Here is a 27,364-nt window from a genome sequence, read left to right as displayed (position 1 = left end):
ACTGTCCCTGAGGTAGGCAAGCATTATACAAGTTGTACAGCTTCATAGACTGAGGCACATAAAATATAACACAAACTCCTAAAGTAAGCACATGACTGAGTCAGGAGCAGAACCCAGAATTCTCAACTCCCAGATCCATTCTACAACAAACCTTTCGTTTGGAAGCATTCACTAAGATAGGATTACTTTCTAAACATGATATTCATGTTGGTATCTAGTCAGATCAATTCAAGTTCTTCTTACCATACATCCTCAGGATATAGTACTTTCAAAAGATGTTTTCTCCTTTGTATACATTTTCTTTTCTTCTTTCAACTAACCATCTGTGTGCACTGAAAATTTTTAATTCCAAATTGTAATAAGACAACTCACCATATCTATAGCTGTGGTTCTTGCTGTCCTATTCAGAGTCACAGAGCATTCTGGAGCTGTTTTTGACTGAACAGCGAGAATTCAGTTCATCGGACTAGTTTATGTGTCCAATGTGGTCTAGTCTGACAAACCCTTTCCAGGCCACCTTGGATCTTCAAACCAACTACAGTAACTCCCCACTTAACATCCTCTCACTTAACATTGTTTCGATCTTATGTCCCTGCTCAGTTACAGAACATGCTCCATTTAAAGTTGTGCAATGCTTTGCTATAATGTTGTCTGGCTGCCTGCTTTGTCCACAGCTGGCAGCCCCTCATCAGCTCCCCTACGCCACCCCCACAGTGCCTTCCGCCCGCCGGCAGACCTTGCAGATCAGCACCTTCCCCATCCTCCTCCTGCCCACGGCAATCAGGTGGCTTGCAGCGTTGGGGGGGAAGAGCGAGGGCTTGGCGTGCAGGCTCCCCCTCCCTCCCCTGCATCTTGAACGCTGCAAGCCAGCTGATTGCCGCAGGCAGGAGGCAGGGGAGCGAGGGGGGAGGAATGAGGATGCGGCGTGCGGAGTAAAGGGGGAGGAGTGGGGGAAAGAAGAGGTGGGTTAAGGGTGGAGGCTTGGGGGAAGGGGTGGAGTGGGCAGGCTGATGGTTGAGCCCCTCACCCCTGGTGCTTGCAGAGTAGGGGAAGCTGCCGTTGCCGCTGCACAACATGCTTCTCCTAGCTTACAGCACCTTCAGCCTCCTTGCCTGCCTCATTGTCTCCAGTGCCAGTGGGCTGTACCCATGTGGGGTAAGGCGGGGGCACCTCCCAACTACAGTACTGTACTGTATGGCAAAAAAAAAATTTCCCTGGAACCAAACCCCCCTATTTACATTCATTCTTATGGAGAAATTGGATTCGCTTAACATCGTTTCACTTAAAGTCGCATTTTTCAGAAACATAACTACAACGTGAAGTGAGGAGTTACTGTAGTTAGCAAACTATACTGGCATCCCGAATAGAAACAAGGCTTTACTAGCAGTAATTTGAAAGTGATTGAACATCATTCATATAACTCATTTAAAATGAATCATAAAGCTTCTCAGTTCTTTGTAAAGAGACCAAGTGGCTGCTCTCTGACAGGGAGGCATGTTTATCACTCATTATTACAAAGATAATTTAGTCCTCATAAAAAGTGCAAGACTGATGATAATGAGGACGAAGTTCTCCATGGAGTCACAGGACAAATGCAGCAAAGGCAGTGGCAATGCAAGCATATGCACTTGACAGTGCAACCTTGGGGCAGCAAGCGCCTGCCTTCTCCTTACAACACAAATCTTTAGCCACCTTCATCAGCGTTATCTTGTCCTTAACATGCTGCAATTCATTAACTATACAATTTTCTAAATATACAGTTGTTCTTATGGGTGGAGAAAAAGAGAGAGAGAGCTCTAATACAACCAACCTATTCAAGGCTAGCCTTTAAGCCTCAGATCTTCAAAGCAGCTAGTTAGCAAGCTGTGCTGGTGCCCTGAATATAGACAACGCTTTAATATACAAATACGCACACTTTATCAATGTATCCAGCGGAGAGAGAGAAAAAATATACAAGACAATATACTACGGTATAAAGCTTTTATTAGCATGAGTTTGGGATGGATGTGTTACTTGTGAGTGGTGAGGTCACAGGTAACATTATTCAAGTCCCCTTAAAAATATAAAAAGGGTGTATAGGCAGGGGCTGCTCTGGTTGATGGTCCCTTAAGCTCCCCTGAGATATTGTGCCATTCTTCTCCAGCAATACCACTTCCGAGAAATTATTAAGTACTGAATGAAATTCTTGTATTTACTGACTGTTACGTAGAAGAAAGGTAGATATTCACATTACTAATCGGAAAAAAAGTGACCTGTCACTTACTAGCTTGAAAGGAGAACTTCTACTACCAGCAAAATAAAGAAACACATGTTGAGTCTCTGCACATACAGGGTCTGAATATGTGGCAGTATGTTTCACTCAATGCAGGGCAGAGTCTAAACAGCACAAAAAAGCCCACAATACAAAAGATTTCACATCTATGACCAATATACAGCACTGCTTCACAACGAATAAATCTTATCAGACATACTACAGGGAAAAAAGTTAAACTATGTCATATTAGGGGATAGTGTTCCGTGGGTACTACAATGATTGGCATTAGGTCTGGTTTTTATTTAACATCTACATTGCTCATCTTGAAGAGGAAATAAAAACAGGTTAATGACATTTTCTCATTAGGAAGAGCACAAATACTAATATCAGTGCAGATGGAGAAATAATAGAAGAAAACTAAGAAACATGGAGAGAAAATAGAAGATTAATATTTGAAAAAATGCAGGCTATCATATCGGGGGTAAAATAATCTGAAACTGATATACTCATTTGGTGGAAGAAATCTGGAAAGCAGTATTTCTGAAAGAGACCTAGCAGTGATAATAGATCACAAATTATGCATACATTAGTAATGCAATTCCATATGGGAAAACAATAAACGTGAATGTAATACTGGTCTGCCTACTGATTTTGATTCTTGGGCACCTTTCAACCAGAAAAACATTGATGAACTGCAAGAAATCCAAAGAAAGGAAACAAAAATTAGCAGGAGGCTGGCTTGGTGAAATGATGACCAAGGGAACACAATAACAATCTATACATATTTGAAGGTTCCAATCACTAAGATACCAGGGCAATTATTTAGGGTGGTGAAAGAGGAGAAGGGTAGACATCAGGAATGCTTCTTGATACCGATTCATATTAGGCTGTAGAATAGTCTCCCAAGGGGGGTGGCAGAAACTTCATTTGGTTGGGGTATTAAAAAACTAGACTGAAAAAAACCCCACCCACTAAAAATATTCAATAGGGAACACTCATGCAAGTTCTTCAGAGCAAGGAGTTAATGTGCAACATTCAGCACAATGGGTTTTTCAAGCTTGGTTGATGTTTCCAGGAACTGCTCTGCTAAGAAATAAGTAATGGGTTATTCAGTCCATCTTCCTGCCTAATACATCTCCACTCCTGATGGCTCTGATTCCATCAACCCAGCACTTTTCACAAGCACCACATTACATGAAAGCTGTACGTATAAATGAAATAAGGAAAATATTGTACCATTTACTTAACTGATATGTCAGAGACACAAAATTAAGATCCAATCCGATTTTTCTCAAAAGTTCCAAGGTGCTCAGATTCCAATGTTTTGATCTATCACAAGGACAGAAGCCAGCCCCGAACTTTAAATTTACATGAAACTTAACAAAGGTCAATGCTTCCCAGGCTCACAGCTCTACTACAGTAGTGAATAATGACCCCAGAGATTAGTGTACCATTAGGATATTCATTTGTACAGCATTTAGAACAAAAATGGTTCCTGCGTCAGAAAGTTCACACAGTTTAGGACTTAGCCAATACAAGTGAACTGACAGACAAACGTATGGAGGACAAAGTAACAGTAGAAACAAGTTTGAGACATCTGAACACACAGTCACAGTAACTTGGCTCCAATGAAAAGCAAAATTTTATTTGGCATCTAAACCTCCCTTTTAATTTGTGGAAGCTCTAAATTAATAGAATCAGCCTTTAACTTCTGCTGTGACTCATTGTAGTGACGGTTTCATAAGTACAATACTGTCACATCTCAGTCATATCACTGTTTTATATCTCAGTTCAGTTTCTCTGGTTCAGATTTTATTGGTCCATACTGCAATTCTTCTAAGCAATATTTTTCACTCTATTTTATTATTCATGCTCCCGGAGGCTTTGAGGCATGAATACCATATAAATGAAAAATATTATTACTATGGGAAAATTATATCAGCTACAGAAAAACCATAGCCCATTCACAGGGTCTGATCCTGATCCTCTTGCTCAAGGGACTAGCCTATTTAAAGTTACAGGCAATATTCAGGGAAATATGGGCTGCAGAATAAAACCCATATCAATAGTTTCCCTTGTAAAGTTACTGTGGAATGATACTGGTAAACCTGTATCAATGAAAGAGATGCTAAAATCAAGCTCTACTAGAGTTCAACATGTCTGACAACAGTAAACCTAAAAAGAAAGGAACAAGGGCCAGTAATTGTATCCAGCTACCCCAGTCTCCTGCATAGTACTCAAGTTAAGCCAGCAGACTGTCTCCTTGTTCCACTTGTGGACAATTTGATTATCATACTGCTATAGTTCCCGTTTACCACTGCCCTAAGCTCCAGGATGGAGAAGATTCAGTGCTGCACCTCATGGCATCATCATCATCTTGCAGAACAGAAGGGCTAGAAACAGGAGCTTTGTATCACTGGTGAAAGGCATCGTCTCAGGGAGCTGGGTAGCACTTGCATCTAGCCCAGGTAGATCCCGAAACAGCAACTATGAACTGAACACTTTAGTATGGAAAAGCTGGTTTTAACATTAAGAAGTTTTTGTTGATGCTGTGAGCCCATACATTTGGATTCCTGGTAACTCAAGGCACTTGGGCTTTACAGGGAGAGGGACATGAGAAATAGTCCCAACAAGGTGGGTTTTTTGTTTGGTTTGTACATGGCATATACAGAATATATGCTAGTGTGATGTGAGTATAAAGGTTTCATCAATACTCAGTTGAAATGACCTGTTGCTGCTTTGCCACTATCAGTAATGCACCATCCCAAACTCATCAATAAAGCTTTTATTCTACCCCGCACTCTCATGCATTCAAGTATTTTACGAAAAACAATTACCAATGTTTTGCAGCATTAATAAGTAGGGTGACCAGACAGCAAGTGTGAAAAATCAGGACAGGGGTGGGGGGGTAATAGGAGAAAAAGAAAAAGACCCAAAAATGGGGACTGTCCCTATAAAATTGGGACATCTAGTCACCCTATTAATAAGTATGAGTAAAGCTGTGCCTTTAAGACATTGGTTCCCCACCATCCCTTGGGGAGCTCACACAGGATTAATCTCTCTCTAATAAGGGATGACTAAATTGGTGGTACCATTCTTTATAGCCTGCTCCTCCAGTATGGCCATCCCACTCTGCCAACTGATACAGAAAAGAGGTGGAACTGTGACCCTGTCTCTCCAACCCCTCCCCGCCCCATTTGGGGCAATGGGACCCCTGAAGTTGCACAGAAACAGCACTCCTTTTGTTCTGAACATAGGCATGGCAATTGAGTCTGACCCTTAGATGTGCAACCTTCATGTGGAAGATTCCTTGCACTCAACCTTCTTCCACAGGCCAGGCAAGTGAGGTGCAAGATTTCTTTTGTACTCTCCAACCTTGCACATACCCCACACAAGATCCAATCATAATCTGGCTCTATGGAAGAACAAAAACGACCCTCCCATTCTGACATACTTTTATTCGGCCATCAAAAAGCCTTAAAAGGATCTATTGTACTTTGCTAATGAATACACCTCTACCCCGATATAACGCGACCCAATATAACATGGGTTCGCATACAATGCAGTAAAGCAGGCCTCCCCCACCACCCCAGGGTCTGGGAGGCAGGAGTTGTGGGGGGGGGCACTTTTGGGGGCCCCGCAGGCCCAGAGTGGCCTGGGTTATTAGCAGGGGGCCGGAAGCAGCCCGCTCCACTTCCTTCGCCCCGGCCCCAGCCATGTCGCTTGGGGGAAGGGATTCTCCCTCCCCCACCCCCGCACTCACCGACAGCGGCAGAAGCGGAGCCACCCGGCCCCAGCCCGCTCCGCTCTGCCACCTCCCAGCCTCGGCGCTCTGCTTCCCGCCGCCGGTGAGTTCGGGGGGCGTCCTTTCCCCAACCTCCCTGCACCCACCAGCGGTGGGAAGCAGAGCGCCGAAGCTGGCGGAGCGGAGCGGGCTGGGGCCACATTGCGCCGCTTCCTGCCACCGCTGGTGAGTGCCTGTCACAGGCCAGGGGGTGTGGATAGGGGTCGGGGCAGTCAGGGGACAGGGAGCAGGGGGACTGAGTAGGGGGTGGGGTCCTGGGGGTGATTAGGGATGGGGGGGGGTCTCTGGAGGGGGCGGTCAGGGGACAAGGAGCAGGGGGGCCAAAGCAAGTTCGATATAACGCGGTAAGATTTGTTTGGCTCCCGTAGACCGCGTTATATCTGGGTAGAGGTGTAGATTGACTATTATTATGAACAGCTTTTCTGTTTCAGTTATGCGAAGCAACAGAAAAACTTCCAGTAACCAAGCAAAAAAGAAGGTTACAAAGTCTTCCACTTTGAGTTAAATTACACTGAGAAGCATGTGAGGGAATTTCTAATATACATACTTTACAACCTCCCAAAGTCAAAAATGTTACACCCAAAATGAGAACAGAGATATTACAGAGGACCACTGAAATGACGTGGAATTTGTTTCTTTATCATTGCTGGAAAATTTCAAACTTCAAGTTGCATGATTCACCCTAAAAATGTCAAGAACTTACAGGAAGCTAGAGCACAGCAAATCATTTGTTATGAATAATTTCATGAATTTTTCATTTTTCTGCCCACATGTCTGTCTATGGTTCATATCTTGTTCCAGAATTCATTCAACATTATTACACTAAATTTTCATGAATTTGATAGGTTCTCTGGTTTGCTAGTCCTACTGTGTTGCTTAGTTATTATTGGCTACAACTCACATGGTATTGTTTCTGTTCCCTGATTGAAGGAGAGTAGCAATTTCTGTTGGGGATGTTCATAGGAGGGAATTTTTAGCCTTCCATGAATGCCCTAGCATAAGACCTTAACATTTGCTTTTTGTAAGCATTTGGGCTTGTAAAATTCATTCTTCATGAATGTGCATATGAAGCAAACCCACAAAGGGGGTGTGAACATGGGCAAAGTGATTTTTTTCAAACAACAAAGAGCCTTGGTTTCTCCCTTCCCCCTCCCCCAGTCTGAAAAAAACAGGCCTTTCCCATCTTTACAGATTACATCATTACATCTAATTCGCTTAGGTCTATAGAAAACATCTTTGTAAATGTTTTGGTTATGCTATTGTAATTGATATACAGTACTTCACAATGAGGCACCGTTGAGAGGCCTGTATTTCAATATTCACATTACAATGTCCTTGTCAGTCACAGAAGTACAGGAACTCCAGCCCCTAGATGTTGTTATTATGGGGCCTGAATATTCCCTCACTTACAGCATTGCAAATCAAGGATAATTCCACTATGTTGATCAAGTTATACCAGTATAAAATTGGTTTAAATGAGAGGAAAAATCAGGCCACATGTAAATTAATATTCATCAATTAAAAGAGTTAGAGCTATGCACTCAGTTACAATGGTGTAAATCCACTGCTGTTGATGGAACTAGTTCAGATTTACCTCCGAGTAACTAAGAAAAGAATTTGGCTCTTGTTTTCTGCCAAAGGAATTCCTTAATCTATTAATGGCACCTCACATTTGGCTATGAAAAGTAAACAAACATTCCAACCAAACCTGACATTTCATTGACATTAAACCAAAATCATCATGGGCTGCTGTGGAGATAGTTACTGATGCTGGTAAGATCATTCCAAATGATGAGTATAAGCTACTACATGTTCAGGTTTTTAAAGTCAGAGGCATTCATGCAGCTAACGCTACATGCAATTCTTGAAAATATCAGTGTCCACAGTATGGAAGAGTTACTAATGCCATGTGTTTGAACAGTTCTCTTTTATAACTCCTTCAAAAATTCCTGCAGCCTAGGAACGTACCAGGACATTCTTTTGAGAGGTCAAGAATCATTTTGCATTGAAGAAATCAAAAGTATGTACCAATTAAAAATGCTTGTACTGGAAAAGCTTACAGTTCTGGGTAGACTAGGATGAAATGTCTAAGGATAAAAAAAACCATGGCACTGTGAATCAGAATATGCTTAGAGCCAGCAAGTTTCTCTACTCAATTAATAAAAGAGAACCTAGATAAACACACAGAAAGATATAATTACCGATTAGGCCAAATTCATTCCATTGAAGTTAGCAGAGTTACATCAGGAATGAGTTTATTAGTACCTTGTATTTTCAGCATCTTTCAATAAAAGCAAGTAGAGCTGGTGCCTCCACAAACAAGTGATAAGGAGATAAATTGATGAGGGAATTGCTGCTTTAGTTGCCTTTGCCCAGGCAGATAATTTTTTTTTTTTTTTTTACCTAGCTCCTTGATCCAAAGTAAGAGATAACAGAGAGTTAGGATTGGGTTTTTCTTCATACTTCCCAGACTGTTTACCACCTGGTACCATCATAAAACTTTGGCTATCTTCTCTTACTTGCAAAAATAACCAAAAGGAAGACAACACACTACATTGTCACAAGACAGAAAGCATACCCTTACGTCCATATTATGATTAAGTATATGGATAAACATCTAGGGAATCCTAATATGAAAGGGTGATTTTGTTGTGTCAGCTTCAACTGCAATACTGAAATAGTGGGGTTTCAATTTTTTAAAGCTTTGAACAATTGTTACATTTACTACCCACACACCCCTTAAAAATAACATACAATGCTCCCAAATGCAGTAATAGTTTCAGGGTGTTCCTTTTCACAAGGGTATGTACACAATCCTGGTCAGGAAACAAAGCTCCTGCCATTTTTTCTGAGTTCTTCTGAAGTTAATAATGTCAAGTATTCTCCAGCCCCCTTGCTTTCCACATATTTGCATTACCATCAGCCACTGGGGTCTTGTAAGTCACCTCTTTCAGTCTAATACTAGATACAGTACTTCTTTGTCTTACAGAGCTGTGAAACAGTCTTGGCAGTGTCCAAGTTGGTGGTATGGCGGGAAGGTTAAACAGGGGTCCAAATTAAAAACCAATTTAAATATCCAGGGTCAAATTTTTGAAGACTCTCCTGAACTCTACTCTTCATATGTTAGAGTACATCTCTTTGTACATGCAAAAATGCATTTTCCAAATTCATACTATTAGTTAGCATGCCTAGTAACCTGCTTTCATACATGTACATTTACCCAACTTTGACAACTTGGTGCTGGTCAAGGGATTATGTGGGGGAAATGGATTTATTTTGTCAATATGCTCTATTCAATTAAAATAAACCAAATTTTCAAAATGTAAATGTAACTGAGAAAGCCAAACCAAGTGTCTCTTTGTACCATATTGGGTCCAAAGACCAGATCTCTAACTAGAACTACAGTAGGAAGGTATCAAGAAATATTTTCCCCTATATAATAAATAAAATGATGAGGAAGATGGAGATGCCTATTGGTGCGAACAAGAAACAGAATCAAGAGTCTCAGGTTCTATTCCCACCTCTGCCACAGACTTAGCATGTGACAAAGCATTTAACTTCTGTGCCTCAATTTATCAGTGAATAAAGTGGTAACACCACCTTCCACACAGAGATGTGATAATGATTATTTAATGTTTATATGAAGCATTGAGATTCTCCAGTAAAAGATGCTACCTAAGCAATTCAAAATAAAATAAATGAAATAGTCTTATTTTCACTATGCTGTTCACAACTTACAAATAATAGTCATTGTTTTAAACAGGGCTGGCTGGAAAACAACAAACAATTCTGTTTCACAAAACATTCTGCATTCCAAATCACTCCACACCAAACAGCAGGAATTTGAAACAGAGTCCCCCAGATCTGTGCTAAACCAAATAAAGAGAATGTGTCCACCTCTCCCTCTTTTTCAAAATGCCATCCTGTACCTAAGAAACTTTCCTGACCAAAAAAAATCATTGAAAACCATATATTTCTGTATAACATTTTAAATTTAGATGAATGGCATTTTTCAATGGAAAAATGTTGTCAAAAAATTTTCTACCATTTATAGTTTTAAAGTAACTCTATAGATCCCACTGAAACTTTAACAAGTCAATTAACAAAAAGAAATGGCAGTATCCTATGACTATTTCCAAAGTACTTTACTCTTTCCTACCATAGTAGCTTTGAAAACTTTTAGCAAATGATGAGCTATCCAAGAAACACAACAGAAAAATAAGAGCCACTTTTTGTGCAATTTTCAATTAATGAGACTCAGATTCAAAATGTTTACTAATATCAGTTTCCATAAAAGCATCCAAATTCAAAATTAATCTAAGCATCCAAATTCAAAACTGGAAGAGTCATTCAGACATCCCTGCTTCTAGACATACTGAAGTGGAGAAGCTGGCTAGAAGCCTAACTGACCCATTTAGGTGTATGATTTCCTGCTGGCCCTCCTCTCCCTCTTACATAGAGCTGTGCTCCTGCCATCATAAAAATGTAGAGCTGAATGGGACCTCAAGACGTCATTTAATCCATTCCTTGCACTGAGGCAGGATTAAGTAAACCTAGATCATCCCTAAAAATAAAAGGAGTACTTGTGGCACCTTAGAGACTAACAAATTATTTGAGCATAAGCTTTCGTGAGCTACAGCTCACTTCATCGGATGATCAAGATCATCCCTGTCGTTCTACTAAAAACACAATGCAATGTCATGGGATGCTTCCAGATACAGTACATACAATGATGAACCCACAACAAGAAGTGCCTGATCTTCCATTGCCTTGCCCCTTCTGCAGTCATTTACACCCGCAAAAGTGAGCGTAAATCTCTAGCAAACCAAAGTTCTCCACTCACACTGGTGGTAAAACTTTACACTCACTTTTAACAGGTGTACATGACTACACAAGGTATACAAAAGTGCAGAATCAGGTCTCAGGAAACTGCTGTGAGCCAAGAAGAAGTCTGAGTAGAATTGTGCTACAGAGCAGAAAGCACAACTTGGTTTACTACATGCTGCATAACCAGATGATTGTCTATTTTATGCCAAGGTGTATAGATTCATAGATTCCAAGGCCAGAACGGACCATTGTGATCATCTAGTCTGACCTCACATATAACATGGGCCATAATATAATTACATTCAGCAACAATACATTAAAAGAAAGTTGCAAAAGTCAAGAACTCACAGGAAATTCCCCAAAATAAGGTTGCCTGCACAACTTTAATTCTGCCCACTGTGCATATATTTATCAAGATACAGCTCTTAATTACATGATCACATCCCGTTTTTTCTACTGGACCCCCACAGGATGGAGTTACTCAATATATTATTTTTTTATCCTCCATATTCAATGTGTGGCCAGGCCTTATTTCACTCACACTATCCACACTACACAACCTTGATTCATTCCCTGAGCACTGTCCGTCACATACATGGAATAAAGGAAAGGGTCGGGTGGGGACGATAGTGTGTGATCATGTAATCAAAGACAGTATCATAATGCATATACACAAGGGGGTCAGATTAACTCTGGCATTTCCTAATTTTTCAGTCCTTAACCTTTATGTTCTCTTAACATATGTTTAATGAAAATTTCCCTTTTTTGTCTCCTCCCTCCCCCCCCCCAAAAATATACCCCATTATGTGAGATCATCCTGACACCCACATTGGACCATCAGTGAGTTCAGACTCTAGCACTATGTCTACGCTGCAGCTGGAAGTGTAATTTCCAGCCTGGGTAGACATACCTGACAGAGCTAGAGTCCTAAAACCAGAAGGGCAGCTGCATGGATGACAGACAGGCTAACCACTCTGAGTACAATCCTATCTGAAATCCGAGGTACATACTTGGGGCAGCTAACACATGCTGCCACCCATGCAACCACACTACTATTTTTAGTATGGCAACTCAATCAGAGTTAGTGCAGGTATGTCTGCCCGAACTGGAGATTGTATCTCCGGGCAGCAGTGCAGAGATATCCTTAGATCCATGGCACAGACCTGTGTCATTGCAAGTAATGGAGTAACTGATAGCAGCAGTAGGTTATCCTCCTATGTGGGCCAGTCACTAAAATGGGGGTGACATAATCCACTAGCAAGGAGTAACAGCTATTTGCTGACTGTGGAGGAATGTGGATACAGAGGACTGCTGGGCTCAATTCTATCTGGGGAGTATTATTTAGTGGTTGTAAACCTTTATGCGCCTGTACACCAAGCCTGGTCCCTGTCCACTTCTGCTCCTACCCAGTCATCCTGTCGTCAATCCTCTTCTGCACCTGCCATCTCTGCTTCTACAATCCTCTCTGCCTCCTCCCCCTCCAATTTATCTCCTCTCTGCCCTCCAGAGAAGCTTCTTCCTCCACCTTCTCTTCACTGCCTGAGTCCAGCAATAGGAGCATTGAGAGCACAAGAAAGTGTCTCTCTTTGCTGGCATCACAGTAGCTGCGGGGAGAGATCGTAGAAAAAATCCTGGTCAGCCCTTCAGCCTTGGGCTGGAGCATGTTGAGTACAGATGGACATTTCAGAGAATTTAGCAATCAAACTCAAAAGTTTCTCGTGGGCATGTGCACACGGATATTTTTAGAGGCATATAACTTGGCCAAGTTTGGGGCAATTTTCATGGACATGAAATATGGCTCATCCCTGACTCCAGGATGCCCACTGCCAAATTTCGAAGTACCTGCTCCAAAGCATGGAGGTGCTATCATTTCTCAATGAAGCAGAAGAACTTTTTAAATGGGCAAAGCAATATATTTTCTCTAGTTCCTTTCTTGTAAACAGCTGAACCATTTTAGCTGAAAGTTCCAAAAAATGTTCAGCCAGAGGCAGACATGCAGCATGAAAAATTTCAGCCTGAACAATTAAAGTTTGGGACACTTACAAGCAACTGGAAACAAAATCTTATCATGGGAATTGTCAAGCAACCCTAAGAATAGATGGCACTGTCAGCTTCACCTATTTTTCTCATTTCAAATAGCTGGGGTTAATGTGCATAGCTGCCTCATATATCAGATTTATTTAGCATGCATTCTGTTTTTTCAGCTTGAATCCTTGTGCCATCATTGTTAGATAGTTACCTTAATTTTTCCAGATGGGGTAATTAAGCGAGGTGAAAAGTGACTTGGTTGAACACCACAATGGGACTGTTTGAATTCAGGAGATTTTGGCTTGCATTCCTGAGTTCTAACAAAAGATACAATTCTGAGCTCACTTAGACCCTTGTAAATCAAGAGTAGTTTTACTGAAGTCAATGGTGAGATCAAACCAAGGCCCCAAAGCCTGCGTCTCATCTTTACACATAACACCTTCCCCTTGACAGAAAAAAGGGCAAAGTAGGTGAAGTTGACTCAATATATGCAAAGAGTACTTCTATTCCCATTTTTACACTTGCTTTTCCATTTTGTTTAGCACATGTTTTTAACTGACTCATACTGACTATAACTAAGCCACTCTAAGATAATTTTTCCAAAAGAACAATGATACAAGGATCCCAGATCTCAGTTACATTACACAATAAATAAATCATGAGTCAAGATTAAGAATGCTATGCTGTCATAAATCAGCTGAGCCTATAATGCTACTAATTCATGAGAGCATCTACAAATGCAAATACATAAAAAAGTGACTGTATCTTGTGAGCAGACAAATACTATTGTCTTCCACAACTTAGAGAGGATTGCATAATTCACTAACAAAGAGAGAGATCAAAGACTGAGGGTATCTGGTACTGAGAGGGATTAAAGTAAATTGATTATCTTAGCATGGAAAGATGGAACAGCAGAATGTACTTGGAACAATACTGATGTACATTAGTACCAGCTGGGGATATAAAAGTATAAAACCTGGCAACCATCAGCCTGGATTAACAGAGTTCAGGTACTTCCACAACTCATGTCCAAAATATCTTTGCATTATCTTCAGATGGAAGCTGCCTCTTTGCTGCAGGTTGCCATATAAAGAGTATATTATACCTTAGGGCTTTAGTATATTGTCAAAGAAAAGAACTCCCAGGGTACCTTGGCCACTTCTTATCTCCAAGCTTTTAAGTAGGTAAATGCCACATTGATAACCCTCATGACTGACGTTCTCAGCCTGGTATAGAGAAAATAGTATGGGCAGCTACAGTGCGAGCTTTACCTACACTCTCTCAATAGTGTGCTTCAAACCGGACCTGAAGGGTTCTCTCTGGTGGTGCATGGTTGTGTAGTTTGGATATTTCTTTGACAGAACACTTGGCTACTGCTCCTTCCCCTCTTCCCCCTCTCTTTGCAGCAGAGGAACCCATACATATCGTTAGTAAAAGCCAGGGGGGAGGAAAAGAGTGAAAATCTATTAGATAAATCAGTTTTGTTACTCCATTTGCCTTTTCATCTCAGGTTTTATTTGATACAGAATTGAAATGAAATAGAATAAAAAAGCTCTTTTTTCTTATTGTTAAAGATTGGAATGCAGAGGAAGTGTGTACCGTGCTAGTTGTTAAAGAACTAGAACTTCAAAAAGTCCAGTAACCTGAGAGGAAAAGACTGTCCACTATGGAAAAGTACATATTTAAACTGTGTATTATAGCTTTTGTTTTTTTAGCTCAAGATTACATTTAATAAGACGTGTATAGAGCACCTAGTACAAATGAGACCTGACCCCAGACTGGGACCTCTAGGAGCAATCACAATACAAATCAACAATAAGACTTCTGACAGTGTACTCAGTTTAGAGCTCTACTTTTAAAAAGACAGGACAAAGGAAATAAAAGTGGCTTGCCGATCTACAATATACACCCAACGACAATTCACTAAGTATCAGATCTGCGTTTGAAAAGAAAATACTCAACTTTTTCCTCAAAGAGGATGAGGCAAATCTCTGCGTAATAAGGCAAGCTATGGCTTTCCACAAGCAAATCTGACTAAATACTAAATATGCCTCATTTGGGGATATTTCAGTTACCTCATGTTTTTCAGAGACAGGAAAAGTTCTATACAGACAGTATTATACAGATAAATTTTCCTCATACCATGCACCAAATCCTAACTAAAAAGCCATCCCCAGTAAACTCTTTTAAGACCAAAATTCTGCCCTTAGTCATACCTATGCAACTCAATGATTTGAGTGGGGCTTCACAGCTGTAACTGAAGGTAGCATTTAGTTCCTCAAAAACGTGTTTCGAATACTGTACTACCAAGGTAATTACAGTTTCTACAGTGTGTGTGTGTGTGTGTGCGCGTGCGCACTCGCATTTTTTTCAAGAATTTTATAGGTTAATAACATTCCATGGACGTGCACCATGTCCTACTTAATGATCAGATAGTTGTGTTGCTTAAAATGCCCTTCAAAATACTTCCAAATGGACTCCCCCTTTCAACTAGATCAAGATCTGATATCTGGAAATGACTACAAGTCAAGCAGCACAAAGCTAAGCTTGTCAGAAGAGAGACAGACAGATATATATTCCCAACACAGTATTCTAAGGACCCTTCTGTCAGAAAGATAATAAAGAGAGGTTTGTGGCGAGTCTCATGGAAGAGTTAAATGAAAGGAGAAAGCTTGTAGCAAACTCAAGGCAAGCAAAATTTGACCTAGCCGTTTGAGAAATAATTAGCTGCCATTGATCCTCAAACTCCTTTTCTCTATGTCCACAAATGCAGTCCTAATTATTCTGCTGAAAAATTGCTGGTCAACCAGTGGTTTTAGAGAATCAGTCTCTTACATGGAGCCAGATCTATTCCCTGCCATCCCTGACTGACAAGAGCATCGTCTCACTAAGGTCTGTCTGCTGTGTATTCAAAATAAAAATCTGAAATACCACAAATGACTTCCCTATGAAATTCTTCTGTAACAATCAATATTTATAACCCCATTATACCAGCTTCACCATGCCCCTGATGACTTTTACTTTATTGTTTTATTGTCCTGAATTCATTTGGTATTCAGTATCGTAGCACAGATTGTAAATTAAATTATTAACTGAGTATTTCCACCAGGTATTTCCCTTTAATTTCCCAATAGTTCATGGACACTTAAAGAAGCTATAAAATCTTTACTATGTAGTCAGGTAGAGACATAATAAAACAACAACAATCATAATTAACATGTCCTTGTGGCTAGGGTAGCATTTTTTGTCACTCCCTAAAAGAATAAAAAACAGCAAAACTCACGATTCACAGCTTTCCTGTTCATGCTGGAAGATGAAGATATCAGAAGCAGTGTCCCAGGAGTGATACCATCAAACAGCATGCAAATGTCTGAAGGGAGTCTAAGCATTTAGGATTCTCTTTTTAGTGTTAGGAAAAGACCACCTTTGCTGAACTGATGTTCTGCACTTTTCAAATTGCCTGGTAAAGATATCTGGAGCAGCGTGTGCCTGCATTATACGCCACTGCTGCATGAAGGCTTAATCTTGTTACATGATAAATAGTCTCGACCATATGTGCCATGTGGTGCACATTCAACTTGCTGCTCTGGTCCTTTCCTGGTGTCAGCAGAGAGGCATTCTGAGCCCTGTGAGCAGTGTCCTCAGGCTGAGCACAAGGGAGAGAGAAGTACATGTGGGAATTCACCACATATTAAACAAAGGAGGACTCCACAGCAAACAGTGAGGTAATATAAGTGCTGCACTGACAGAACTCTGTCTGGCTCTCAGATTCACACCACAGCCTGCACAACCAGCCACCCACCTCTTTCTCCCTGCTTATTCCCCTCACATCTAACAAAATGATTTGTCTGACAAATGCAAAGCTTAAAATGATTAATACTGGTTTCTCCCACACAAGGTCCATGCTAACCACGACAAAGGGCAGAGTGTTAAGAATTGTTATAGAAGGTGATAGCTCTTTGTAATAAGTTGTCTGTCTTAAAAGTTGAATTATTATGAGAATCCGGCATAAGTGTTTATGACAGCCACATTCATAGCCAGTAAATTCTTCAGGATTAGTGTTATTACCAGAAATGTCAAAGAAATTAATGATTGGCTCATTACTGTAAAGAGTTACCAAAGACAGAAAGTGATCTAATGCAGTGGTTCTTAACCTTTCCAGACTACTGTACCCCTTTCAGGAGTCTGATTTGTCTTGCGTATCCCACATTTCACCTCACTTAACAACTACTTGCTTACAAAATCAAACAAAAATACAAAAGTGTCACAGCACACTATTACAGAAAAATTGCTTACTTTTAAATGACTTGGAATATAAATATTCTATTTACATTTCACTGTATAGTATACAGAGCAATATGAACAAGTCACTGTATGAAAGTTTAGTTGGTACTGACTTTGTTAGTGCCTTTTATGTAGCCTGTTGTAAAACTAGACAAATATCTAGATGAGTTGATGTACCCACTGGAAGACCACTGCGTAACCCCCAGTGGTATGTGTACCCCTGGTTGAGAACCACTGATCTAATCTGTGTGAGAGATATGGATTTGGTGTGGATCTTTTCTTCTCTCTTAAGACAATGTTGGGTAACACTTTATATGTAGGCATGGAAAGGTTAGATTTTTATCGGTAAATGTTGATTTCCCCGTACACATAAACACTGACGAAAAAATATTTCCATTTAAAAAGGTAGGCAAAGAAAGAAAAATGCCTCTTGAGAGTTTAGAGTTTGATTTAAGGATATTTACTTTGCATATTTTGACATGAGATGTTGACCATTTATATCTTAATGGTTATGAAGCTTTAACTTTTTGAATCTCAGCATCTGTGATTAAATAATTACCTGACCCCTCCCATAATTTCATGGAACTTGAAAATTTAAAACTGAAAAAATTCTTTAAAATATCTGTTATCCATTGAAATTATATAAAAAATAAAAGTTAAATTCTGCCTCCTCTATTTATACTTATCAAATATTCCTAACCTACTCATTTGGGGTTGGATTGCCTCTCTACATCTGGCTCTGGCACATTTGCAAAGTCAGCTGTAAGATTAGGGCCCATGTTTGTAAACACAGTCCTGCCCTAACATTTAGTTAGTTAATTAAAAATACATAATAAAGATCATTTGGTTTTACATATATCCATGGATTTCAAAAGTGAACCCCAGGAATGTGGTGGAATCAGTCTGGGCAATATCCATTGTGCACAGCATATGCCAAGAGTGGGGAAAGGATATTACCCATTTACAGTAAAAGCTTTGTTATCCGGCATGTTGGTGGAATGGGGGGTACTGGTTAGTCAAAAATTCCGGTTAACTCAGAGTTATACTTACCAATGGGTGCGGGAGGGGGCTCAGGTTTAGGGGTGCAGGGCATGGGCTCTGGGAGGGAGTTTGGGTGAAGAAGGGACTCAGGACAGGGGATTGTGGCACAGGATTGGTTTTGGGGTGCTGGATCCAGGCAACATGTTCCTCAGCTCCTAGGCAGAAGCCCGGCCAGACAGCTCTGTGCGCTACCTCTGCCTGCAGGCGCCACCCCCACAGCTCTCATTGGCCGCGGTTCCCGGCCAATGAGAGCTGTAGAGCCAGTACGTGGGGTGGGGTCGGGGCAGTGCAGGGAGCCCCCATGGCCATTCCTCTACCTAGGAGCAGGGACATGTTGCTGCTTCTGGGGAGCAATGCGGTGCCAGGTAGGGAGCCTGCCAGCCCTGCACCAACTGGACTTTTAATGGTCCTGTCAGCGGTGCTAACCGGAGCTGCCAGGGTTCGTTTTTGACCAGACATTCCGGTCAAAAACCAGACACCTGGCAACCCTATTGAAGATTTGCATTGGGAGATATCAGAAATGCCAGTTTCTAGAGATTTCCGGTTGGGAAAGTGTCAGATAACACAGCTTTTACTGAATATCCCTTTACTCTAACCTTAAGTTTATTTTGCATAGAAATAAAATAAGAGCACTATATATATGATGATTTCTCAATTTCTTGCCGTTCTCACATTAACATCCCTTAGGAAAGACACCTGACAAAGCTTATCATACATCTAAGTGTACACAAACATGTAAGATTTAAATATATCACCCGACATGTGTTTCTGAACGGTGAAGCCAGCTGGAACAACTCTACAGATGCTGTGGTCTCCTGGGAGGTGCATATTTTTAACTCCAAGCTGATACAAATGAGAGTTGGTGGCACTCCAAACCTTGCAGGATCAGATCCTTATATAATATGACCTAGTTGCAATAGTCCACTTTTTCATATTCTATAGGGGCATTTACCAAGTTCCAGTACTATCAGACAACCATTCAAAAGTCATGAGACTGGACAAAAAATCATAAATGTTAGATTCCTTTCTTTCGCCTTCAGAGTTTTGAGCTTTTAGGGTTCATGATTTCAAACTTTCCTCTAAAAACCACAGCAACTAGTAATGTATTGCTAAAAAAGAGCGAGAGAGCCGAGATTCTCACGTATCATAACTCCAGGTGCTGGGGCTTTGAGAAATATATCAAATGTCACAAAAGTTGCAATAAAATCATCAGTGCCGGCAATACTGATATTGCAAGATAAATTAAACCAAACATTTTTTGAAGTGCAATACTATATGTTCTTATAGACATATTAGAAACAAATTTTAAAATTTGCTTCTAGTATGGTATTGCCAGTCATGCTAGAAGCTGTTTTAGCTGGAACCCCTTTTTAATTCATACTTGAACTTGGTTAAAGGCACTTTGTAAGGAGGACCCTTGTCATACTTGTACAGTGCTAACTAACATCTAAGACTCAATTTTACACTGCAATAATCAGCAATTACTAATTCAGCTCGTAGTAACAGTGTAATTAAATCTAACTTAAATCATATTAAGATTATTAAAAGTGCAGATATCAGAAATATAACCATATAAAAATAGCACCACCCAACATACCAGTACCCTGTGTTTCTGAGTTATATTTGCTTGCTTTATATATCTGTATTTACTGAGGAAAAAAAGATATGAAGATGAAGTTATGACAGAACAAGCTAGATTGCATTCTGCCTCATATATCAAAAATTAAATTAAATCCCAACCGTGTACCCAGTTACTCACATACCAGGGCCCTAGCTACTATGTTTGGACTCCAGACTCTTATTATTGGCCACGTTACATAAGCCAGAAAGAACTCAGTTTGACGTCTGATTGAGTTTGTAGGGTTGGACTTTTTCCATTACTTTTTAAACTCAGAAAATTTGACCTAGAAGTCATTGAGGTAGAATAGGCATGGAATCCAACAAGATCATTCTTAAAAATTCACAATGATTATAACCACACTTTAAAGCCAGGCACCCATTTTTAAAGTATCTCTTTGTCCTGTGTTTTGCCAGAATCTCATTTATTCCTGCTCAAGACAAAGCAAACCCAGACTTAAAAAGTTGCAAGTATTAAAAACTGTGCTATGAATTCTTATTTAACTTTGTATTTTACAATTCATTGACTATAAGGCATAGTTTGTTTCTCCTGAGTCTGCTCCAGTCAGGCCCTGCAAAGAAATGCCTTCCCCTCCACCCTCCAAAGCCATCCATTTACTTGTTTCTGGGGGCTGAGAGTGAAAGTTAAGACAGAGCTGTGGGAACAGCTGCACAAATATTGCAAACTGCCAGTAACAAGGTTTCTTTCCACTGTGCAGATTTTTTGTTTTGTGTTTTTAAAACCACTTTACAGCGGATAACCCCAGTGACTATCCATGCATGCAAGACATGATTTTGATCTTGTTCTCTGAGAAGAGGTAAAGGCTTAATTTTCTCACTCACACACAAACACACATTACACAGCACACCTTCCAAAACAATACTCTGATCATTAAGCGGTGCTGCAGTCAATATCAATCAACATATCAATTAAAAAAATATTCATAAGCTGTAATTTAACTCATAGTTACTCCAGCATTCATGTATTTGTCATAGCAATGCAAGTATACAGTGTGTTCAAACAGGAAGTTTTAGAAGTTTGTTTTATCCTGTCCTGGGCTATTCACCAATAGGTAAAATTTTTATCTCTTGGTCATAGACCAAGTAGTTCAGGTAGATATGACTAGCAACACCTTACAACAATAATAAATTAAATTAAATAGCCAGTCCTAAATACACATCATGATAGTCCTAACAAGATCCTGGTAGTATCATGGCATGCAAAGTTCTAACGGTTGGAGGATTTTTTTAATTTACCAATTTTCTGAATTTTTTTTTAAACAAAGTAAATTAACCCTCAGCCACTGTGCGAATTAGAAATATAGGGCCCCATCCTCAGGTCCAGCTAAACTGCATTCATTGCAGGACTTGAAGAAGAGGAGGCAAAGGTTACATTTTTCCATCTTTATGCCATTTCCCGTTCTTCAGGTGATATGGCATTTCAAGCAACTTAGAATAGCCTTAGGCTGATTTAAATAACATCTGGTTGCAGTGGCCCTCCAAAGTGGCATTCCAGCAACTGGGATCACTGGAGGAGAGAGATGCTCTAGTCACAACCTCTTTCCACCACCGTGTATGTTCTCTATGCTACAGGCTGTGAAGGTGAATATAGCACAGCCACTTAAGCCAGCCTTAGGCTTGCTTCCATTGCCAACAGCTCTTGGTCGGCGGCAGCCTGGATAAAACCTGGGACCTTTGGAGTTTAATGCATGAGCCTCTACTGCATGAGCTAAAAGACATGTGTCTAGTAGCCAAGGCTATCAGGCTCATCCATCTCTGGCTGATCTAGGCGCCATTAGAGGGGGACATATGACCACACCAAGCGTGGGTTACACTTCCACAGGGCCAGGCCGGCTTTCCACTGCTCCGGGTGGACCACACATTTCAATCTTTTTCTAAACACATGTCTGTGGGGATTATGCCATTACACACTAATATATCAATCCATAACCACATACATACAAACACATTATGATCACTAGTTGGGACTGAGCCTGGAATCTTTTAACACCAAAAGCACGTTTGTATCACCTGACCTAAGAGGACAAGCTTTGCTAGCTGTAAGCAAGCAGCAGGCTCTTATGCTAGCTGATGTCCCACACATAGGACATAGAAGAAGAGCTTATCTTTTTAGGTCATATTACTGTTGACTAAATACCAGCTGTGCAGTAAGAAGTTCTAGTTCAATTAGAATCCAGCCCTTTGTCGCTGCAGGGTTCATCTTAATTGTTCTCCTGTACAAGAGCAGCAATATGTTGTGTACATTTGTAGATTGCCAGAAGATCCTTTAGCATTTGGCTGAAAACACACACAATATTTATTAGAGTATACTGCTTTACCCTCCCTTAGTCAGGATGTATTGACAACCAACAACTTTCAGGCCCATTCTACTCTGTTTTAGGTTTCCCGTAAGACCTGCATAGGACTGGGGATGTGGTAACTGAGGGAGAAGAAGTGGTTTCAGCAAGACAGTTAAGGGAAAACCCAGAATGCTGGGTTTAGGGCCCAAGATTAGGCCATAGTGAATAGGGTGGGCTGGGGCTGCCCTCTTCTCTCCCAGGTGAGGGACCATCCTGACTCCTTCTGGGTCCAGTCAGCCACCTTGCCCTCAGAATCAGGGGAGTGGGGCAAGCTGGGTCACGTAAAGAGAGACTTAAAAGTCACAGTCAGGGAGAGACCTGGATGGAGCCAGGTAGTGGTCAGGGTCTCTCTCCCAGCAAGTCGGAAAATAAGCTGCCATCTCCTTAGACGTTTTAAAGGAAACAAAATACTACTATTTTGGCCTTTTTGTCAGCACCACCACATGCCGGGGTGAATTTTATTTGTTTTTATACATGCTCCAAGAGCATTCTGGTGTTTGACTGGTCACGCTTCCCTATCAGTACAATGCTCCCTGTTCTGGAGATGCTGGGGGCAGTCCACTGATGTCAAGTTTTGAAAAAGCATTAGGGGAATTAAAGGAAGCACAGTTGTGGCATCCATGTTTCCACATACAACACCCATGTTGTACTGATTTATCTTTACTATCTGATGGCTGCTCAGTGAAGGATTTCATATATTCCACAATTCCACAGCTGTGGCAAGTGCCAAGGAATTCACCCCTTGCTGAAGAATTAATGCTCCAGAATCTCAGCTTTTTTAGAATATATGTATTTCTAGTCCTTATGATTGGGGAGATAATCTTGGAAATGCAGAATGCAAACTGATGTAGTGATCTCTGCAGAGGGCCTGAAACAATAGCTTTGAGAGCAGTAAACTGCCTGATTTGTTTCACTCAGAGCCCTGTAAATTCTGCAATTCTGTTACTGCATAATTTGGCAATTTCCAAGATGCCCCAGAACAAACACATATTTGCTCCAGAGTTCATCATTTTACATTTGTTTTGGTTCCCTGCCTACCAGAACCTACCTGCCTTTGACTTTTGCTCCTCAGTTTTCCCAAAAGCAGAAGTCACTTTGATTAGAGTGCATGCACCCTGCACGGTTCCACACAGCTATGCTGCCAGTGGTGAAAGAGCCAGCACTGGCGTGCAGCAGGCAACCACGAACTGAGGGAACTCAAAAGAAGGATGCTGAGAAACCCAGAGAACAGTGCAGCATCTGAGGCCCAGATAGCCAGGGAGATGAGCTGCTGATACATCCCCTTACCTGGTTCTGAGCTACAGGAACCAAGTCCCACTGAGTTGAACAGCATGGAAGAAAAAGCAACTCAGCCTTGAAAATTATCACCATCAAAAATATTCAGCCGAAGGTTATGCCAATTAAATTGGTCAGCTATGACCCATAACTGTATGGGGCTAAGAAAGGAGGCATGAAGGGTACTTCATGACAAGAGAATAAATGAATGTTGCCATAGAAATTTTTTGCCACTGTTGTGGAATTTAATCCTATTATGCCATGGAGTATATAAGGCCCTGTCAAACTAACAAGATATTTATTTTGATGAGATTACAGATTCATAGATAAAAGGTAACAGTGTTGAAGTAATATACTTAAACTTGCGTAAGGCATTTGACTTGATACAATACAACATTTTGATTAAGAAGCTAGAATGATACCATTTAATGTGTGACGTATTGTTGATTTTGTAGGACTCAAAATGTAATTGTAAATGTGGAATCATCATTGAACAGGGTGTTTCTAGTGGGCTCCCGCAGAGGTTGGTTCTTGGCTCTACACTATTTAACATTTTTATCCATGACCTGGAGGGGGGAAAAAAATCATTACTGATCAAATTTGCAGCTGCACAAAGATTGAGGGAGTGGGAAATGATGAGGAGAACAACTCACCAATACAGAGCAAAATGAATCCCTTACTGACCTGGGCCAACCAAACATTATACACTTTAGTAAAGCCAAATAAAATCCTACATCTGTGAACCACAAATCCATGCCATATTTGGCCTAGGAAGCACTGACACTAAAAAAGATTTGGAGATCTGGGTGGATCATTAGTTGAACATGAACTCTCTGTGCAATGTTGTGGCCAAAGAGGTTAATGTGATCCTTGGATGTATAAATGAACATCTCCAGTTGGAGTAAGGAGGTTACATTGATTACCATTCCGTATTTGGTGCGACTGCTATTGGAATACTTCAAGCAGTTCTTTCAGGGAAGAGCCATGAGAATCATTCCATGGTTGGAAAACAGGCCTTAGTCTGAAAGACTCACAAAGCTCAATCTATTCAGCTTACCAAAGAAAAGGTGACTTGATCACAGTCTATAACAGTGGTCACCAACCATTCAATCGTGATTGACTGGTCGATCCTAGAGAATCTCCCAGTTGATCGTGATCTCTGGTGGCACAGGGCGTCTGCCCTGCAGCCCCGGGGGCTGGGGGGGTCTCCTTCTGTGCACTGCTCCCACCTGTAAGCACCGCTACTGCAGCTCCCATTGGCTGGGAATGGGGAGATGTGGCCAATGGGAGCTGCGGGAGTGGTGCTTGCAGAGAGGGGCAGCATCCGGAGCCACATGGCCCCCCCGGCACATTGGCCCCTTTCAGGAGCAGCATGGAGCCAGAGTAGGCAGGGAGTCTGCCTTACCCTCCCTGCACTGCTGACCAGGAGCTGCCCAAGGTAAGTGCAGCCAGGCGGGAGGTCGCACCCCAACCCCCAGCCCTAAGCCCCCTCCCGGAGCCAGCAGCCCATAGCCCACGCTGTACCCCAAACCCCTGCCCCAGCCCTGACCCCCTCTCCCAGAGCCAGTACCCCGCACGCCCTCCTGCACCTCAATGCTCTGCCCCAGCCTGGAGCCCCCTCCTGCACCCAAACTCTCTCCCAGAGCTTGCACCCCTTGCACCCTCCTGCACCCCAACCCTCTGCCCCAGGCTCAGCCTGGAGCCCCCTCCCATACTGAAAACCCCTCGCCCCAGCCCAGACCCCGCACCTGCTCCCGAACCCCTACCTCAACGTGGTGAAAGTGAGTGAGGGTGGGGGAGAGCGAGCAACGGAGAGGGGGCGATGGAGTGAGTGGGCAGGGCTTTGGGGAAGGGATGGGGTCTCGGGGAAGGGGCGGGTAGATCCCGGCTTGCCCTTAAATTCAAAAAGTGATCTTGTGCGTAAAAAGGTTGGAGACCACTGGTCTATAAGTGCCCACAAAAGAAACAGAAATTTGATAACTGAAGACTCTTCAATCTAGTAGGCAAAGATATAACAAGATTCAATGGCTGGAAGCTGACACTAAACAAATTCAGACTAGACAGATGGCACACATTTTTAACAGTGATGGTAATTAACCATTGAACATCTTACCCAGCATCACGATGGGTTCTCCTTCACTGGAAATTTTTACATAACGATTGGATATTTGTATTATACAGGATGGCAGGTCAGACTAGAAGATCACAAGGGTGCCTCCTGGCCTCATAATCTATAAATCTCTGTGAAATAGTTCACTGTTTCAATTCAACGAAGGCAAGTGTCCTTAGCACAAAACATAGTGGCAATATTAGAGAAGAAGCCAAGAAACGAATGCACTTGGAAACAAAGGCCCTGATCCTTCAAGGAGCTCTCTGCAGAAAAGTCCCCAAAACAGAACTTCAGTTACTTCCAGGATGCTCTTTGCAGGTATGTGGGGGGAGAGGGTGGAGAGAAGGTGGAGGTTTGCCAGCATGGAATTACTTAGAAGGTCGGGGCTTCAGTAGGTCCCTCCAGGTCAGAGTTGAGGCTCTTTTGGTTCGTGCTGGGGAAGCTTGAGCTCCCACCATCTGCTATGCCTGCTCTAAAGAAAAGCTTAGATTTTTCAGGGCTGTCAATTCAACAACTTCGAGGAGCACTAAGAAACCCCCTTTTTTCAACTAAAAAAAAGAGAGAGATTTCAGGGTGTGTGACAGGGTGACCTGGCATTCCTGCACCCCACCCCAACATTCGCGCGCACACGTGCGTGTACACACACACACACACACACACACACTTGCTTTACTTTCCCTAGACTCCACAATCAACAGCCATTCTAAAAACAGAACTAGTATTTTGTGTTTCTTTAACCAAGACATCAAAATACATATGTAGGAGGTATATGTTCATTTTCAGTCCCTGCTGTCTATCTGCTATGAAGAATGATTGAAGAGATACTTTAAATTCTACAGTCATTGTAACCTTCTGCCCCTCTGAAGACTGACACGATAGTGTTATGGGTTTCTTTAAATGCCCATGTGCTTCCCTATGGTAAAGCAGTATCAACCACCTGTTCTGCTTGCAGCATTGCACTTACACAAAGACAGACATATCATACAGTGAATGATGAAAACATACATAGAGAAGTGAAAAGACGAGAGAGCATGTCTTTTCCTGATGGAAAACTAATGGATCACACTCAACTGCAATGGGGTTTAGGGAAACGGTTCTCAACTAGGGGTATGTGTACCCCTATTGGTACACAGAGGCCTTCCAGAGGGTACATCAACTCATCTAGATATTGGCCTAGTTTTACAACAGGCTACATAAAAAGCAAAGTCAGTTCAAACTAAAATTTCATACAGACGACTTGTTTATACTGCTCTATATACTATATACTGAAATGTAAGTACAATATTTATATTCCAATTGATTTATTATATGGTAAATATGAGAAAATAAGCACATTTCAGTAACAGTGTGCTGTGATTTTGTATTTTTATGTCTGATTTTGCAAGCCAGTAGTTTTTTAAGTGAGGTGAAACTTGGGCTATGCAAGACAAATCAGACTCCTACAAGGGGTACAGTAGTCTGGAAAGGTTGAGAGCCACTGGTTTAGGGCACTGAAATGCCAAGCTGGTACTATAGTGAAAATGCCAGGCACAGTCTGAACCAGCAATGCTTACTTATTCATGTCACAGAAAAACATATCAGATAATTAATAACTCTGGGGATAATATGTACTTCAAAAGGCCAGTAGGTCACACTAGAAATAAATAAGGATGCTGGTAGCAAACACCAAACAGCCTAAAGAAAAAAGCACTACAGTAATAAGATGCAAACCACTTTTGTGCCACCTGCTATGACTCATCTATACATCCTACTTTTTCCTAGTG

At 41.4% G+C, this 27,364-nt stretch overlaps 1 protein-coding gene across 8 annotated transcripts in view; it reads right to left on the bottom strand.

Moving 5' to 3' along the window:
- The window catches only part of ARHGAP24 (Rho GTPase activating protein 24), a 370,658-nt gene that overhangs the window by 306,622 nt on the left and 36,672 nt on the right, over positions 1 to 27,364 (bottom strand). The window contains exon 1 of one of the 8 annotated variants that reach the window (XM_027828956.3): positions 16,198 to 16,759. The exons of 6 other annotated variants lie outside the window; for them this stretch is intronic. In XM_027828956.3, the coding sequence (XP_027684757.2) occupies positions 16,198 to 16,303 (106 nt within the window). In that variant the 5' untranslated portion in view covers positions 16,304 to 16,759. Of the gene's footprint in view, positions 1 to 16,197; positions 16,760 to 27,364 lie in introns of those variants that run through there. One more of the 8 variants, XM_027828957.3, reaches the window with a different exon arrangement.

This window comes from Chelonia mydas, chromosome 4, assembly GCF_015237465.2.
Source record: "Chelonia mydas isolate rCheMyd1 chromosome 4, rCheMyd1.pri.v2, whole genome shotgun sequence".
NCBI classification, from domain to species: domain Eukaryota; kingdom Metazoa; phylum Chordata; order Testudines; family Cheloniidae; genus Chelonia; species Chelonia mydas.
The sequence above is the reverse complement of the archived record's forward strand: the minus strand, read 5'-3'. Positions and strand labels throughout refer to the sequence as shown.